The 17517-nt window shown below is 34.4% G+C and overlaps 2 protein-coding genes across 2 annotated transcripts; one reads left to right on the top strand and one right to left on the bottom strand.

Annotated features, from left to right (window-relative positions):
- Window positions 1–1912: 1912 nt before the first annotated feature.
- Window positions 1913–2780, top strand: LOC127115727 (non-specific lipid-transfer protein 8). The gene is made up of 2 exons (XM_051047198.1): window positions 1913–2278; window positions 2572–2780. Exons 1-2 carry the CDS (start codon window positions 1944–1946, stop codon window positions 2579–2581), a joined length of 345 nt encoding a protein of 114 aa, XP_050903155.1. The 5' UTR covers window positions 1913–1943; the 3' UTR covers window positions 2582–2780.
- Window positions 2781–10162: 7382 nt separating this feature from the next.
- Window positions 10163–14299, bottom strand: LOC127135055 (uncharacterized). Its single transcript, XM_051061874.1, has 7 exons — window positions 13463–14299; window positions 13013–13099; window positions 12662–12916; window positions 12155–12319; window positions 11881–11934; window positions 11476–11622; window positions 10163–10967 (listed from the first exon to the last, which is right to left on the bottom strand). The coding sequence occupies exons 1-7, from the start codon at window positions 13655–13657 to the stop codon at window positions 10590–10592; spliced, it is 1281 nt and encodes a 426-aa protein (XP_050917831.1). The 5' UTR covers window positions 13658–14299; the 3' UTR covers window positions 10163–10589.
- Between the last annotated feature and the right edge of the window lie 3218 nt (window positions 14300–17517).

The following is a 17517-nucleotide window of genomic DNA, read 5'->3' as shown; positions in this document are numbered from 1 at the left end:
TGTCATACCACCATCCTTGCACTTTGCCTTTGATTGACATTATTTCTCTCACTGTAGGGATTATGTCATCATTTGTATGAATAACATTGATCTAATCTTTTGACTTATTTTGTGTGCAATCTCGAGCATAGTGTCTGTGTTTTCCACGCACAAAGCAGCTGCTTTTCGGACCTTTAGGACTGTCTGAATGTTTGAACTTTTTATGTTCCTTTTTTGGTCCAAGATGAGTTTCCATGCCATCATCTTTCCTTTTTCCTTTATTGATCACAACATTGGCTTTGGAAAGACCAGCGGATTCTGATTTCTCTCTTTCCTTTGATTCATCCTCGATTCTAAGGTGTTTATGGATTTTTTTCTAGAGAGAAATCCTCAGAACTGTGCAGTAATTTCTTTCTATACGTTTAATTCATATACATGTTTAATCACCGGTTCACCCAACAAATTCCCACTAACAAGATTCCTATTCATATCTGGGACATGAACCACATTAACAAGAGTGACTTTCTTTCAGGAAGTGAAGTTTAGTTCGACGAATCTGGTTACAACAACTTTAGATCGTACTTCATTTCCCATTTGTACTTCCTTTCTATCATTGGCCTCGGAATAGGTTTTAAAAGCAGCCTTGTCATAAGAGACATGCACTGTAGCACATGTGTCATACCATCATCCTTGCACTGTCTTTGATTGACATTATTTCGCTCACCGTAGCAATTATGTCATCATTTGCACGAACAACATTGATCTAATTTTTTGACTTATTTTGCCTGCAATCTCGAGCATAGTGTTCGGGTTTTCCACACACAAAGCAGCCGCTTTTTGGATCTTTAGGACCGCCAAAATGTTTGAACTTTTTATGTTCCTTTTTTTGTCCAAGATGATTTTTCATGCCATCATATTACCTTTTCCCTTTGCGGCAACTTGAAAGATTTGAAGAATGAATGTGATTAAAGCATCCAATGTGGAACTATTTCCCTTACATTTATTAGCATTTACTCTATTCCTTTTTTCTTATTATTTTAAAACTATTTTTTATCATCAACCTTTAATGTTTATGAATTTATAACACATGACTACTTCATCGCACATTGATGAAGTGAATCCTGCCGCTCATTGAATCGGAATGAAAAAACCTTTGAGTAACGTTCGTTTACAACCACGTCAGGAAAGTAATGCACACCCATGGATTATGCCTACCACCATCATAGGAACTCATACTAATATTTAATGATGGCATTGCAGGTCTACTTCACAGCATTCATTCTCGTGTTCATGCGTTTAAACAATCGTTACTTAGCAATGCACATGATGTGGAGCGTGATTTTGCTGAGTGTCGGGTCAAGGATCCAAGTTAAGACACAAACAGGTCAATATGATGGTGATAGTAATGGGTCCTATAACCAAGTCTCTTCAAGGTTTGACAACATTTCTATTGAGCAAACATAGCGATTGTAAATGTTGGCATAGCTAAGTTATTCCAATTTTATTAATAGGTTAGTAGTATGCAAAAAGAAAAAAAATAACAAAAGTGACTGGTTTTATGGAAGAAAAGTTAGAATGCACATTATTTTGTTCCTAAGGTAGAACAACTATCAAAGATAGAAGAAAAGTTATAATTAAGAATCATAAAAAGTTGAAAAATGCACATGGTTAGAGACTAATTTGCTGCAATGAACTTGCACAATCATATTTTACTTGTTGAAATGATTAACCTCTTCTTCACTACTTCCACCTAACCTTGAATTTTGAGAAAATCCAAGAGAAATATCAAATATTAATATACTTTTTCTTTCTTGCAATACAAACATTCACCAAATTAATTTAAAAAAAAAAACTATTTTTACTTGCAAGTTTTAGCTTCCTTTCAAACTCCTAGTCCTATAAATTATGATAACAATTAACAACCAATGCAAAACTCAAACACTTCATATTTTCTTTCAATAACCATGAAATCTCTTTCAATTGCATTTGCTGTTCTCGTGCTTCTCGTCGTTACGTCAGACTCGGAGGCTGCAATCTCATGCAGTGATGTGATTAAGGACTTGAAACCTTGTGTGAGCTACTTGGTTAGTGGAAGTGGACAACCACCAAGTGAATGTTGCACTGGAGCTAAATCTCTTGCGTCTTCTGTATCAACATCAGAGGATAAAACAGCTGCTTGCAACTGCATCAAATCTACTTCCAAGAGTTTCAAAATCAACTCACAATTGGCTAAGTCTCTTCCAGGAAACTGTGGAATAAACATTCCAATCAGTATCTCCCCGGACGCAGATTGTTCCAAGTAAAAAATCATAAACTAAATGCTTCACAAATATATTTTTCTCTATGTTAATCCATCGTAATAAATATGACTGGAAAATCCGTAAATCCTAGCTCATCTGATAAAAAAAACCGATATCATTAAACTGGACGTTTACACTAGGGTTTGAACTAGTTCTCACGGTTGTTGTGTGTTAATTTCTAGCATTCGGATAAAAAAATTACGCTAGAAGTAACTGAATTTTAAACCCTAAACCCTACTTAATGATTTTACTATCTTTTACTATTAATGTTTTGTTTCTGCATCTTTTGTAGGATTGGTTAATTGTGACTTGGAAGTGAGAATTGGAGGGTCATGCTGACCATTTTCTGCTACTACATATGCCATTGGGAATATATATTACATGTTTTGTACTAATAAGTAGGAATCTACCTATGTGGATTTCTATGTTATGTTCATCTATGTTTTTTCAATTAATTGTTAAGCCACTTATGGCCTGTTTCAATTTCATAAATGTTTGTTATTTTGCTATAATATAGCTATATCTATATGAAGAATAATGTCATTTACTTTGTTAAAAAATTGTGTTATTTATACCTATGTTCTTTAGGGAGACCCTACTTTAAACCTGTCTAAAGGGGCTCGTTAATTTTCTAAAACCACCTATCAAAATTTTGAGTATTAAATGACAAACCATGAAATATCTGTGGTTTTACAAAAGGGCACACAAAATTATCGATCATTGAGTAGTGGAAAATCATTAAAAATAAGCATTCAAAATAGCATATAAGCATATGGTAGATAGAAACATTTAGCATATATTGACAGACTAAGCATTGAAGTTGAAACAACTAAAAGAATATTGGCATGTATTAGCATATTAAACAAGTAATTATTGAATAATAATCAGATATGGAGTAACATTTTAAGAAGATTGATTAGAAACTACAGCATTAAAATTTTTTTTAACATAGTACGAGTATTTATTATATTTAAATATATCATCGGATCACTATTATAAATAAATTTGACTTTTTTAAATATATTTGATCGTTAAAGTATCTAAAATATACTTGAACTAGATACATTAATTGTCAAATGGATAAAAAAATTAAATTTATTTACAATAATAATAGGATAATGTATTTAAAAATTTAGAGCATATTAAATGACAATTAAAGACATATACACATTAATTGTCATATGAAAAATTATTTATATGATCATTTAGAGACATACTCACAATATTATAAATCACGTAAATAATTCTTCTTAATGACAAAATAATATGTTAACAAAGAGCTTAAAAATAACGTTGAAATATTAAAAGAATGGTAATTATTACAACAAGGTTTATTTGAAAATTTCATCAGGGTATCTCACACCCATCCTGCACGAAAGACTACTCGCTAAATACCTTGTGATCATCTCAATGAGGGTCATATATTTAATCTCACATACTTGATTTGCATATTAAAATAATATACATATGCATCGCGAGCCACCAACTGAAAATAGGATAATCATATACCAAGTCAATAGAGATGTAGTGATTTTACATAAATTCCAACTCGAACATTTAAGTATTGTGACTAACTAAGACTATATCAAACCCAGTGAAGTATCGACATTTGTATAACTCATATATAAGTCAGATGGTCTTGAACACTAAGAGCTCTCCGATAAGCATAACATTTGGATCTGGTATATCCTACCATCACTCACAAGAGTTAAGTCGTGCATGGTCTCCTACGTTTGAAAATGATTTAGGAGTGTAACCATCCCTTATAGCTCGTAGGTAATGGAGTGCATAGGTAGTACTCAATTGTCAAACATGGCGTATGGATCATTGGTCGTCCTACTATATCTCATGAGAACTCGAGCCCATGCTTCATGAGCATACAATCGTAATTATACGTCGAGACCAGAATAGTCACAAATCCCACACACGCTAGAAAAATGGCCCTGCTACCTCATACACATGTTCCAGCATCACGCTCGGTAGATCCAACGTCATTCTTAACATTGGTTCTCCTGATATTAATTCAGATTCTGATTTTACAGCTGATGCACCACCTTCTGACGATGCAGTTACCTTTCCATGATTTTTACTTTTTTTTTATTTCCATGCATAGCATAAGATATATGGATATCTATGTTGTTTTTATTGTCTAGTTATTTTGTTACATTTGACTACTATTTTGGGATTATGTATCTTATGACAATTTTTAGTCATGTATGTAGGATATCTTAATTACTCACTTTATGCTATCTTATTCTTGATATTTTGCTAAATTACGTATTTGCGATAGTTAATTTCGTATGTGATTTGTATGATGTTTATTTAGTTCACTGAGTATGACATTTGTTTTTGGCTTTTGCTTTATCTTGGATTCATTTGTTTGTGTGTGCTTCCTCTCTATCGTTTCTCTCTTTTTGATATTTGCCAAAGGGGGAGAAGGTATCGAGATATTATCAAATATTCATGCGCATTAAGTGTTTAATGTAAGGGGAGCTTTACAGGTTCTAAAACTCAAGCGAAGTATTGTACACTAGTTCACCGGATTCATTTCATCCATCAAATTCCAAATAATGTTATAAATAAATGATAAATAATAATATCTCAAATTTTCCAAACCTCAAAAGGGGGGAGACTAAAAGTGTAGTTGCGATATCATATGATATCACTTATGTGTTTTGATGTTTTTGTCAATTTCAATATAGTTTCTTTAATTTATTTTTGTATTTGTAATTCTCCTATCATTTAATATTCGTGTGCTTGTACGTTATTCGTATTTCATTGTATTTTAATCGCTTCGACTATTTTTTGTTGTACCACTAAGAACCCTCATTGCTCAATTAAATAAGAGTGTTTTTGATCCATGATATTGTTTCTTTTTTAGCCTAACAAGTTGCTACTTTTCCGTTTCATCAAGTGTGACTTGAATTACAAGTTAGAGATCTTAAATATGGATTTTTAAATTTCTTGATTTGAATCAAGTGTAAAACATGATTCGAATCAGAAGTTATGCGAAAATTAGGAATTCCCTCTAGACCATTTAATCTTAATCACAAAATAAACATGATTTGAATCACAACCTTAAGTGATCTGAATCAAGTGTAAAATTGATTCGAATCAACCTTCTGAAGCCATATTTGGGTTTTGCTCAAATTGATTCGAATCAAAATTTCTTCTTGATTCGAATCAAAGCTTCACAAGACCCATTTTCCATCCTTGATTTAAATAGGTGTTTCTTTTGTGAAAGTAACATGTGTGTGAAACATATGGGTGAGACCCATAGAGACAAAAATGTGATTTTGTCTTATCACCATAAATCTTTCTCTTCTTCTTTAGGATAACCTCCTGAGTGTAATCCATGTCATATTCACTTACTTTGTTGTACATTGTTATTATGAAATTTTGTTGTTATTGCTTGTGAATTAGAGAGAGTGGGTTGATTAATCTTCTGTGTTCATCATGATTAATCAAGATCATGATAATAATTAAGAACCAAGACTCATTTACCTATAAATATGAGAAAACCTTGTGTGTGTTCTTCATTCACATTCATCTAATTCCTTGACTAACACCTTATGTTTTTAGATTAATTTGTGAGATATTCTGGCATTGTTCATCATCTTTATCCTTAGTCTATTCCATTGTTGAGGACCTTAATCTCTAAAGATTGAATGATTAAAGAAGACTAGTGGAACATTAGGGTATCTAATGTTTTTTGTATGAAGTTTGTTGTTTGTAATAGATGCATGTATCATTTCTTGAATGCAGTTTGGTCTTCTTTGTTATTGATCAATAAAGGGTTTTTTCAATATACTCCAAAGAAGACTTTGGAGAAATCAGGTATCAACGGTCTGTAGGGCGGAGTTGGAAGTTCTCCTTCTTTGATGGCGTTGAAGAAAGATTGTTTGCAGATAAAGTTGGGAGTTGTCCAATATACGTTCAGTTAATGGTAATCGCTCAGACAAGAAATTGGTACGATCGGGGGGATCGCTACACACAAATACTTGGAGCATGTTATTGTGGATATTGAGGTTATTGGATCAGGATCTTGTTTCTTTTTTAGCATTTTGAGTGTATGCATCAACAAAGGGAATTATTGTGTGATAGTTCGCTGTAACCAAAATGCTTGTATCTAACTTATCAAAATAGTGGAAGATCGTGATTATTTTCTAGTTGTCAATTAACACCATTGAAGAGTGGAGTACGCAAAGCGATGACGAATGTCAAACCACTATATATCTTTATGTATTTTTCTTCTTCCCTGAACTCCTTTATTTTACTAGCATCCATTAATAATGTTATTGCATATATTGCATTGATTATATGCCACATAAGATAGACTTTGCTTATAGATATTTCATTTATAAGCTTAGGTATGTGGTGTATCAATCTTATAGAAGTATCATGAATCCAATTATGGCTTGATAGAACATCTATGTGAAGAGTTTTTAAATTGTTTTGTTTAAAGAAGTTTTAGTTGTCTTGTGATTGACTTGCATTTGAAGCAAGCAAACCCTTAGTAGTATCTTGTATTATTTCACTTGGTTTAATCATTGAGATGCTTCCAAACTCTCTTATTATTGTATTTTGCTTCTACGCTTTTTAAAATCTTCGATTCGTTTATGGGATCTAAAATGTTTTTGAAATTGTCTTAAGGGAAAAAAGGGTATAATCAATCTTGATTTTGTGGTAGAATCGAATTCTCGGGTCAATCCTTCCTGACAATCCTTTCTTGAACCATTATTGATTGGTCATGCCTATCCAGCTGACTTCTCAATTTCCTTAATAGAGTACAATTATTCTATCATGAACTTTCTTACCGATTTAGTGGGGAAATTCAAAACTTGGGCCATAATATTTTCTTTTTATTACTTCTAAGCATTCTTGACCAACTTGAACTAGTTCTTTGCTCTGTAACATCCAGTTTCAAAGTGTTTGAAGTCGAATGTTCTTACTCTGGAGTTTTCCTTGTATAGCTTTCATACGTATAATTCATTCGTTGAAGTAGCTTTACATGTGCATCCTCATAACCTTGGGTCGACCATACAGTCTCATACTTCTATGGTCTCAAGACTCCCCCTATCTCGTTGAGGGTTCAACCAATGCCTTGATCTTTTTTATAAAGGTTGGGTTGATATTATTTGTTGCCAATCTCGTACTCCAACTGTTACTACCTTTCCCAAACTCATCCTTGGAGTCATAATTAATTCCCATGGTCAACCAATATTTTCTTCCTTGCTATGGTCAGCGCATCTTGCTCACAAGATGTTGGTTACCGTATTTGCATATTCATATATAGATCACTATGATCATTATCAATTACAATGCTCGGTAACTTCTCTATATAACCATGTCGGTTCCGAATCCTATAACATCGCCAACCCAACTTGTGGAGCATATAAATATTCTTTGAGGTACTCCCTGATTCAATTTTTGCATCTTCTATCATATACAACTAGATGAGTCCTCTATTTAATTCCTAAGTTTCTCTGATTCTTGCTGAAACGCATCAGATTATTCAAATGTTACTTCCATACTATAACACCTTTTTCTCAGAATTGATAGGAGTCCAAATCACGTTCACCCTTAACCTTGATTGCTTGGGTAAGTGCATATGTTTCAAGTCCAAAGGAGACTCTGGAGGTACTTCACATCTCCTATTAAGGTTATTGGAATAAATCATCATATCCTCACACTATAGAGATGTCATGTCCGTCATGTATCCTTGTACGACTCGTAGATCCTTACCACATTGAGTCCTTATAGATGATCATAGTATCTAGACTATTAGTGTCCTATTATACCTCTATAAGGTTTCACTATGCATTTGGGTCTACGGTCAGAATCATGCATCTCAATACGCCTATGCTTTATATGCATCTTAGCTTGCCGTCAACCATGTTGTGAAGTCATTTCTCCCTATTATTTCTCACTTTAGGAATGTTGTAACGTTATCCATGTTGTACCCATATAAAATAAGTTATGATATGTTCAATACTTTGAAAATGAGTGTTGCATTACCATTCATTATTTTTTAGGTTTTCTCTAGATTGCATTTTTTCTTGAGTTTTAAATCCTCCATGATTATAGGGTAGAACCTCTTAGAAGCGTGAGGTGAACATTTTGGTCCTTGGATAATACAGTGCCTCCTGAATCTTCACGAAACTCCATTATTCATACGATCACCTTTAGTTGTTTGAAATATTTTAAAGATTGATTTAGTTACAATAGATAAGTTGATTGAGTTACTCTATCCATTACTACTCAGTTTAAGCTTGTATTCATCATGCATGTTAGAGTGTTAAGGGTGTGATGCATAGGCCTATCTTCACCTCCCCTTCTTGGTTCCTTGCCTTTCTTGGATCTAGGGCTTTCAGAAGCATCTCTCCCTTAAGTGGCACTTGACCATATGAAACTTACACCACTTGTTGGGTTCAGGCTTCATGATGTCCAACTTGGGGGCTAGTAGAAAGAGAATATGATATGTGTTGAGCACCTTGTGCTATAGATGTTCAAGGCAATTGTTCAGGGGCAAGAAGTTCTCTGTAGGCTTGCCACTTCGCTTGAATCTCACCTAATCCCTAACAGGTGAGGTATAATGGCTCATGCGCGACTGCTATGAGGCATCAGGACTTCCAGATGTTTGTTCCTTAATATCTCATGCCTTTTCTCTAAGTTGATATCCTCACTCTTTATGTAGCATTTTATGCGCATCACTACTTCCTCCAAGAATATAACAAACCTCTAGGCGAGAGATTTATTAAAATGTCTGACCCTAAGTCTGTTCAAGAGGGGTCCTACGAACATCTCCTGGTTGGGGTGTTGTGAAAGGTCTTAGCGAATGTTGAACAGGTCGGTGCTCGACATCCTCCGGCGTCTGCATGCTAAACTTTGGGGGATCAATTTCTTTACTAGGTCATGGTAATTGGTGACTAAGAGTCGTGGTAGGCCATTGTACCATCTTAACTTACATCCTTAAATGTGCTGGAAAGAAGTTTGCATTTCAGAGAATCTGAGACTTGAATGATCTTCATCTACGTATTAATGAAGGCGACATGATCATGGGGTTACTTCATCCATCAATCTTTGCAAGTGATGGTGGCTTGAAACTTTCTTGTAGGGGACTCCCCAAACTCCTATTGGCGCTGCTGGAAGTGAAGGACATTGTCTTCCAAGATCGGATTATGGCAACACAAATTATACATAGCAGCATCCATCTCCATTATGGTATCTTATTCGTCGTCAAAGTTGTTGCTGATCGAAATTGTTACTCGACTATTCACCATACTTGAAGGGGGTTGAAGTGGTGGATAAAAGCTTAACCGTCTGATGTAAAGGTGGTCCAAGTTTGTTTTATCAGGCAACGCAATGAACGCCAATTGTACTTGTTAAAAATATATAATAAGGATAGTCTAGTATACGAAGTTGAGTGAAAAACTTTGTATATGTGAATAATTGTCTCTCTTTTTCAACTAAAGTTGAGATATCTATAGAGACCTTTCAACCTAGATCTTGAATTTATGAATGGTTATTCTCTTACTTTCGTGAGAATGTAATCTATCCAAATATTTGTGTTGATATATATCTAGCAAAGAGCTTTCATTAACCTCTTACGCTCTTTGTTTCCACTTTATTTATTAAAAATTTACCATATGTGCAAGTGCTATCTTCTGATCCCTACGTCCACCCAATAAGTGGTTTGCTCGTGAACCACATTACCCCCCACCAATCACCATACTTTAATTAATACCATAAGTTTTGATGGGACTAAATTAGGCCTAGGTCCAATCCTGTTTTTTCCCCATGTGCATGCATCTCAATTTTTGTTTCCACCTTTAGTTTCTTCAACTAGTAATTAAAAAGTGTCGAAACTCACAAGACCAAAATCATAAATTAATGCTCTTATTAGAGAATATTCTTTTCACATTCACAGCTCCAGAGAAAGGAGCAGACAATATACATATTTATATAAACATGGAAAACAATGAACAAACATTTTTCTTGTCAATCTAACAAACCCATCACCCCTTTTCTCCAACAATTTTTGGAGACCTCAAATGAGATTTTTGACCTTCTACACCAATATCATCTAAGGATACCACAAGTTACTAGCTACACTGACCAATTCAAAACAACACCAGGTTAAACATGGTTTTAAATTGCGGTCGAAATATAAAATTAAAAATAGTAATATAAAAAATTATCAGGTTTCCGCAACTCTATTAAAACCACATGCATTTTTGCGGAGTATAAAAATTTGTATAGTAGCAGAAACCTGACCGCAATTTAAAACCATGATTTTAACATAAAAGATCACTGGCAATTAGGATTTCGACCTGGACCACCATAATAGAAGTAGGTACCCCAATCCCCGGCATTACCGGTTTTGACATTATAGCAGTTTTCTTTTTCAGTGTAAGTTCCAAGATCTTTTGGAGCTCTTAACTTGTTGTCGCCATCAACAACTTGAATGTTCTTGAAATAACTAGCTTTGCCGAAACCTTCATCGGGGAAATGTCCACTTCCCATTTGTGTTGAGGTGTGTTGTCCATCAGACTCAGAGTTCACTACTTCACCTCCCCATTCAATCATGGAAGCACTCTCAGTTAGGTAAGAGAATAAAGGAGCTGGCCAGTATCCAAGAACATGGTCATTCCCAAATTGCATCCACCAGTTTCCCTCTTTTGGGTCCTACACAATAGTTTTTATTTTTCAAATTGACAATATTAGATGGCATTGTGCATATTAAATTCATGAAAAACATGATATCATGTTACTTTTAAGAAACTAATAATCCTCGTCATGTAAAGGTACAAAAATCCTAACTCATCTGGCAAAAAGCCGATATTGCTAGGTTGGACAGTAACACCAAGTTTCAAACTCTACACCTCACAGTTGTATGTGCGAGTTTTTAGTGGTTATTATCTCTCTGTCGAACCTGTGATTTCAGTGAAATGGTGCACACAAACACAAAAAAAGACACATTTATGCATTTCATACATCTCACACACATCAACTTTCGGATATAATGAACTATGTGTGATGTGTCAGAGATTCTCTTAATTTAAAACTAAATGGTGTGCTTGTACAAAACAATAATACTAAAATAATTGAAGTGTTTGCCAAATGTGGGGCCTATTTTCTTTCAATTATGTCCAATAACAAAAGATAAGATTATAAAAAGATAAAAGAGATGTACCTTCCACACAAGGAGACTTATATCATATTGGGAAGAACCATAGTTAGAAAGTGGGGATATACTTGCACCAAGGGCTATATCATTGTTAATTTGAATAAATCCAGAGCAAAGAAGATTATAACAACCAGTTGCTTGATATGCATCACTCTGTTACAGTAATGAAACAGCTTCATGAAATGACTGAGAACCTATACATTATACTCCCTCTGGTCGCTATTATAAGCTATTATAAGCAAAGATTCGTTTTTTTATTATAATACACTGATGGATGCAAATGGCCTCTATATAGACCAGATACATCGATTATTCAATAAATTTGGAAAGAGAATATTTATTTATAATAGTGACCGGAGCTAGTATTAATTATAAGAAAGTACAAATGAGATGATTGAATTGGGAACTCACTGTCCAATAAGTGAAGAGTCTAGTGTTATTGTCACCATACAAATCAGGGCTGACCTAATTGTTGCAAGAACAGAAAAGACAGATATGAAATTAGAACATAAATGATATATTTGAAAATTATTTTTCCGTTTTTGTCTTAAGCAAGAAGTAAAGTCTGGTCAATGATTGTTTCGGTTTGGGTTGAAATTCGGATACTTCCGATGGATTCAACTTTAACGGAAGTTAGACAGAAGAAGATGACAAAAGATACAAAATTTAAATAATAATCATGTACCTGCCAGCCTGCTTCAATGCTGTTGAGATCTTGATTGAAAGAGCCGGCCAAAATCCAAATTTGAGACAGGCTGAATTCATTAGGTTGTTGAATTTTCGGGTCCCAAACGTTGATGGTTGCCTTCGCTCCATAGAAATTTCCCCCTTCCACATATGCTATGGCATGCTAATTGCTCCAAGAAAATAAAAATCAAAAGGAATAAAACAATACAATAAATCAGGAGAAAGGAAAAACCACAAAAGCATTTACATGCTATGTGTGTGCGAGGTTTGTTACATAGATCATATGTAGGGTCATCTTTGAGGACGTGCAAGACAGGCTACCGCACATGGCCCACTATTTGCCATGATTAAACTATGCCTAGTAGAGTCTCGTAAAATATTTTTCATTGCTGAACCATGACTAACCTACACTGAACCTCTAAAAACTTAAGACAGCCCCGATCATATAACATGAACTTGTTGTAGCTTATAGGTGCATTATAAGTAACCATGGAAGTGGAAGTACCTGGTGACCGCTCTGAGTGAAGAGGTCGGGTAGCGGCTTTGCTGGTTTCGGCTGAGGGGTACTTTTGTGCTTCTTCTTTCCAAAATTTTGGACAGAACTAGCCCGTAATATGTCATCCTTTTTGGTCCTTCTTATAGGAATTGTTCCTTCGGAACACCTCCCACTTTTGTGCCAAAGTTGAGTTATAGGCTTTGAATTTGAAGAGACTTTGCTTTCTCCAAAATTGTTCCCTTCCGGATGGAAATTCGGCCTCATCTGTGTCACAAACCACAATTGCTTGAAATTCAAATTAACAAGATATAACAAATGAAAGCTAAGCTAAGCTTATCAAGTTGAGAATTGTGAATTCACCTGAATCTTGTGACTTTTGAGGTCAGGATGATCAAAAGCTGGTTGATGTGAAACATGAACACAATCAATAATATCTCCATCAGGACTCTGCTTTCACAAATCCAAATTGTAAAAACACAAAAGTTACAACTACAATTACAATTATAACTCTTTGCAAAAACCACAAAAGAGTGACAATACTAAAAAGCATACTAAGATTATGTTCTAAATTGAGAACAATACATGATTGTTCATTATTCTAGTGAAAAAGACTAAAGAAACCTCCCAACTCCCAAGGATTAAAGTTTCTTTAAAACCCAAAAAGTTTTATCTTTTACAAATCCCAATTAGAAAGAAGAAAAAAACCGTTATGCAATCAATGAAAAAAGTGGCAGAGTAAAAAGGAAACAAAAAGCTAAGAAAAAAAGAGTGGCATGGCAGTGAGAAAGTAAAAAAAAAAAAAATCTCTACCTTGATGGACTTAACCGGTGGCCTGTTCAAATTCTTCAAGTGCTTCTGAACTTCAAGCTTCTGAATTGAACCATCACCACCACCATCACCACCACCACCGCCACCGGCGGTGGTGCTCATGGCGGCTCTGCCAGCACAAGTCAAAGGAGCCAACAAAACCAACAAGAACAAACAAAATCCAAAATTGACCTCCATGAAAGCTTCCCCAATTGCAAAAGCATGCAACTTTAAGCAACTTTATGAGAATTCTCAAATGGGTATTCAACCCAAATTAATACAAAGATTAATGAAGCTAAAGGGTCACAAAAAAAACCATTTATATTTTTAATGTAACCTATACAACTAAATGGGTTGTTATTACTATTATCTTAATAAAAGCACAATAATCTTAAAAACCTTGTCATTTCTTGTTTCTATTCTCCCTTAACGTTAACCCAATTTTGAAGCTTATCCTACGCACCCACCAACAACAAACAACAACTACAAGCACCTCCTTTTGTTATTGTTGTTTTCACATAAAATACAAACAAAACAAGTGTGGCTTGACACTTTGCAAAGGTTGAAAAAAATAGGGTCCCTTTGAACATGTTTTTTTTTCTTTCTATGGTGTTGTTTATTTGTAGCTTTGTTCCTAGGAAGACAACAAAATAAACTGCCGACGAATGATAAAAAGGGTATTATTGGAATAACGAATACGCGGAGAGAGAATGAATGAAAAGTTTGTGGAAATGCATGGTGGTGTTATCCAATATTTCTACGAGTTTAGTTGAGGTTCCACTACACATAGTGGGAAGAGAGAGAAATATATGTGTAGAGAGAGAAACCATGTTAGTTTCTTCCCGCTACTTCTATGGAAATAATGTGTAATTACTTTGATGTCCTTTGGAGTCACGAGATTACCATCCCATGATTCCTTATTTGTTGTTTTCCCACTTTGAAGTTGTGTGCACTACATAGCTATGGATGAAGAAAATGGTTAGAAATGGAAATAGGTAGATTCATGTTTGTTTCTTTTGTAGTAATTGTTATTGTCTTATATTACTTTTATTAAATTAGTCATATTGATATATTAAAAATAATGTAAGAATAATAATTAAATAATATAATTAAAAAAATAATTATTATTTTAAAATTAAGAAAGTAGTTTCGTTTGAAATGGCCTTGTTTATTTTTAAAATATAAAAAAATTGGTATAAGAAAAAAGTTGCCTCTAAAAATATATTTAAAAAGTGAAAAAAAATTCTTGTTAATAACTCTATAAAAGAAAAGTAAAGGTTACTAAAAGATTCTATAGTTAAGAATCTAAAGAGTGTTATTTTATTGTCATATAAATATGTTGTAATAAACACTATTTTGATTTTTCTGAATTAAATAGTAGCACTATGCAAATCACAAGAAGTGCAATGGATAGGCAAATAGTTACATCATCTGAATACATCATAACCACGGGTGCTGCCAAGAGGTAACAGACTGATATTAAAATATGATTTGACATCTATATAAAATCATTTCACTTTTAGAGTTTATTTGTAGCCAAAATAAATGACGGAATATAGTTATTTTATTATATGATATTTCAATTTAATTTTAGATAAAATAAAATAAAATAATTATTTTAGTTACAATTTAAAATTAAATATAAGTTAGATTAGAAATCATGATATGATCGAAAGAATTGTTTTATATATTCTTATAAAATATATTAGATATTTAATAAAATATAAACAAGATAATAATAATTAAGTTATTAAAATTAAAAACTTTAAAATAATTGTTATTAAAAAGTGTATATGAATTTAATTTTTTAACATATTAGATATAATTATTTGTTTACCTTGATTTTTGAAATTTTCAATTCTATATTGAACTTTGTCTTTAAAAAGTTATTCAATCAATTATTTATTTTTTTGAATTTTTTTATTTATAAAATTTTAAAATTTATTTCAAAATATAAATATAATTATTTTTGGATTGGAATACTTTTACTATGACTTAGAAGGAATAGTCCAAAAGACATAAATGCTTGATAAGTCGCCCTATTGGACCTGGATCTAGTCACCCTAATCAAACCAAATTTTCTCCTTTTTCAACTAATATGGTATGTGGCCTGCGCATAATCAATCAAGTGAAATTGAAGAACCACTTCCCCATGATTGTAGGAAGAATTTCATTTCCTTACTCTTGCATATTTGATCCAAAAAAAGGGAAATTGCTCATCTTGTTCTCTGATCCAAGCCCAAGGAGTCTCTTATGTATAACTCGCTTTTTGAAGGGAAAAGGATCTCCAATTCTCTAAAAAAACTTAGCCTCTCACTAATTTACGTGAGGAGACCCTCAACACACTCAAACAATTTAAAATCTCATACAACCCTACATAAATAAGGTTATCCCTCATTGCATTTTCTAGTAAGTACAATTGGCACCCACTGCGGACCCTGGTAAAATTAACCTGGGCCACACTCGTAATAGAAAACCAACACAATCTTACCTCTACCATATTCTCCAATATAGTGACCAGGCGAGCAACTACTTTGGTTGGCAACAACTTCGACATCGATTGTGAGGCCATAATAGGGATGTATGTCGCTATGGACGATTTTCATCCCCACAATCAGAATTTAAAAGAGAATGTTGTGAACCTCCAACAGCACCAGCAAGAGGCAGATATTACTGGGGAGATGAAAGTTCTGGATTCCAACCTTTGTCTGATGAGATTTGGGGAGCCGTTGTACCAGAAAGCTTTAAGCCACCCTCACTCATAAAGTTTGATGAAAGAAGCGGTCTCCAAGAACATGTCGCCTCCATTAACATGTAGATGGGGATCATTTGAGCCTTAAACTCTTTGAAGTGTAAAATCCTCTCCAACACCTTCAGGGATGTCACATTAAGGTAATATATGAACCTGTCACATGTGTTAGTTACTAGTTATCCGGACCTGGTGAAGAAGTTGGTCCACTCATTTTGGCAAACAAACACAAGAGGATGTCCACAACTAGGTTGTTCAACATTCTATAGGGCCCTTCATAATCTTAAAGGGAGTACCTTACCTGTTTCTACGAGGCGACTATTAAGGTCACTCACCTGAACGAGGAGAAGTTTGTATGATCCTTCCAAAATTGATTAAAGGTCAGACACTTCAATGAATCCATTTCCAAGAAACCACCCATTTCCATGGAGGAGGTCGTGGCACGCGCCAAATGTTACATCAAGGGAGAGGAGAGAAACACCAAGAAAAAGGTGAAAGATGCAAGGAGTGGGCATCTGGAAATCCCGACTCATCGCAACAGCAACTCACAAGCCATTACACATTTCCTGTTAGAGACAAGATGACTTTCAAGCGTAGGAGGATACCCACTAAGAACTTAATGCCCATGAATGTTTTTCGAGAACAGATATGGCACAAAATCTTTCATACCCATTATACTCTGCTTCCTCTAGCCCACAAGTCTAACGGTATGGGGCCTGAGCCCAACAATTGGTGTAAATATTATAAGGTTAAGGGTCACCACACATAGGATTGTTATCAGCTGAAGAAAGAGATCGAGTGGCATTCAAGAAGTTCACATAAAGAAGTAAATTTGAGGCGGCTCCAAATCTAAAGTGTAGGATCCCCTTGGAAGCTCGAGGTCCAAGAAGGGCAAGGAACCATGTAGAGAAGGCGAAGACAAACCAATACGCCATATCCTTAACATAATGGCAAAAAGGTTTGTTGGGGTGGAGAAACCAGTTATGCTCATAGGTGATATGTTTGCCTAATTATGACAGTGGAAGGTTCATCTTCCATCCTCAATTTAGCTCGAAAGAAGTTCTAGAGTCCGAGATCATTTTCTCAAGGAATGACGCCACTGGTATTCATCTTCATGACAATGATCCCATGGTTATAACCGTACAGTGTGATGACTAGGAAATCAAATGAGTATTAATTGACCAGGGAGTTTTGTAGATATTCTCTACTGGGTCGCCTTCGAGAGGGTATGCCTAGATCCAGACAATCTTCAAGTTTTCCAAGGTTCACTAGTTAGCTTTTCTGGTGAACAGGTACAAGTAAAGGGCTA

Source organism: Lathyrus oleraceus, chromosome 1, assembly GCF_024323335.1.
Source record: "Lathyrus oleraceus cultivar Zhongwan6 chromosome 1, CAAS_Psat_ZW6_1.0, whole genome shotgun sequence".
Taxonomy (NCBI): Eukaryota; Viridiplantae; Streptophyta; class Magnoliopsida; order Fabales; family Fabaceae; genus Lathyrus; species Lathyrus oleraceus.
This window is presented reverse-complemented; position numbering and strand designations above follow the sequence as displayed.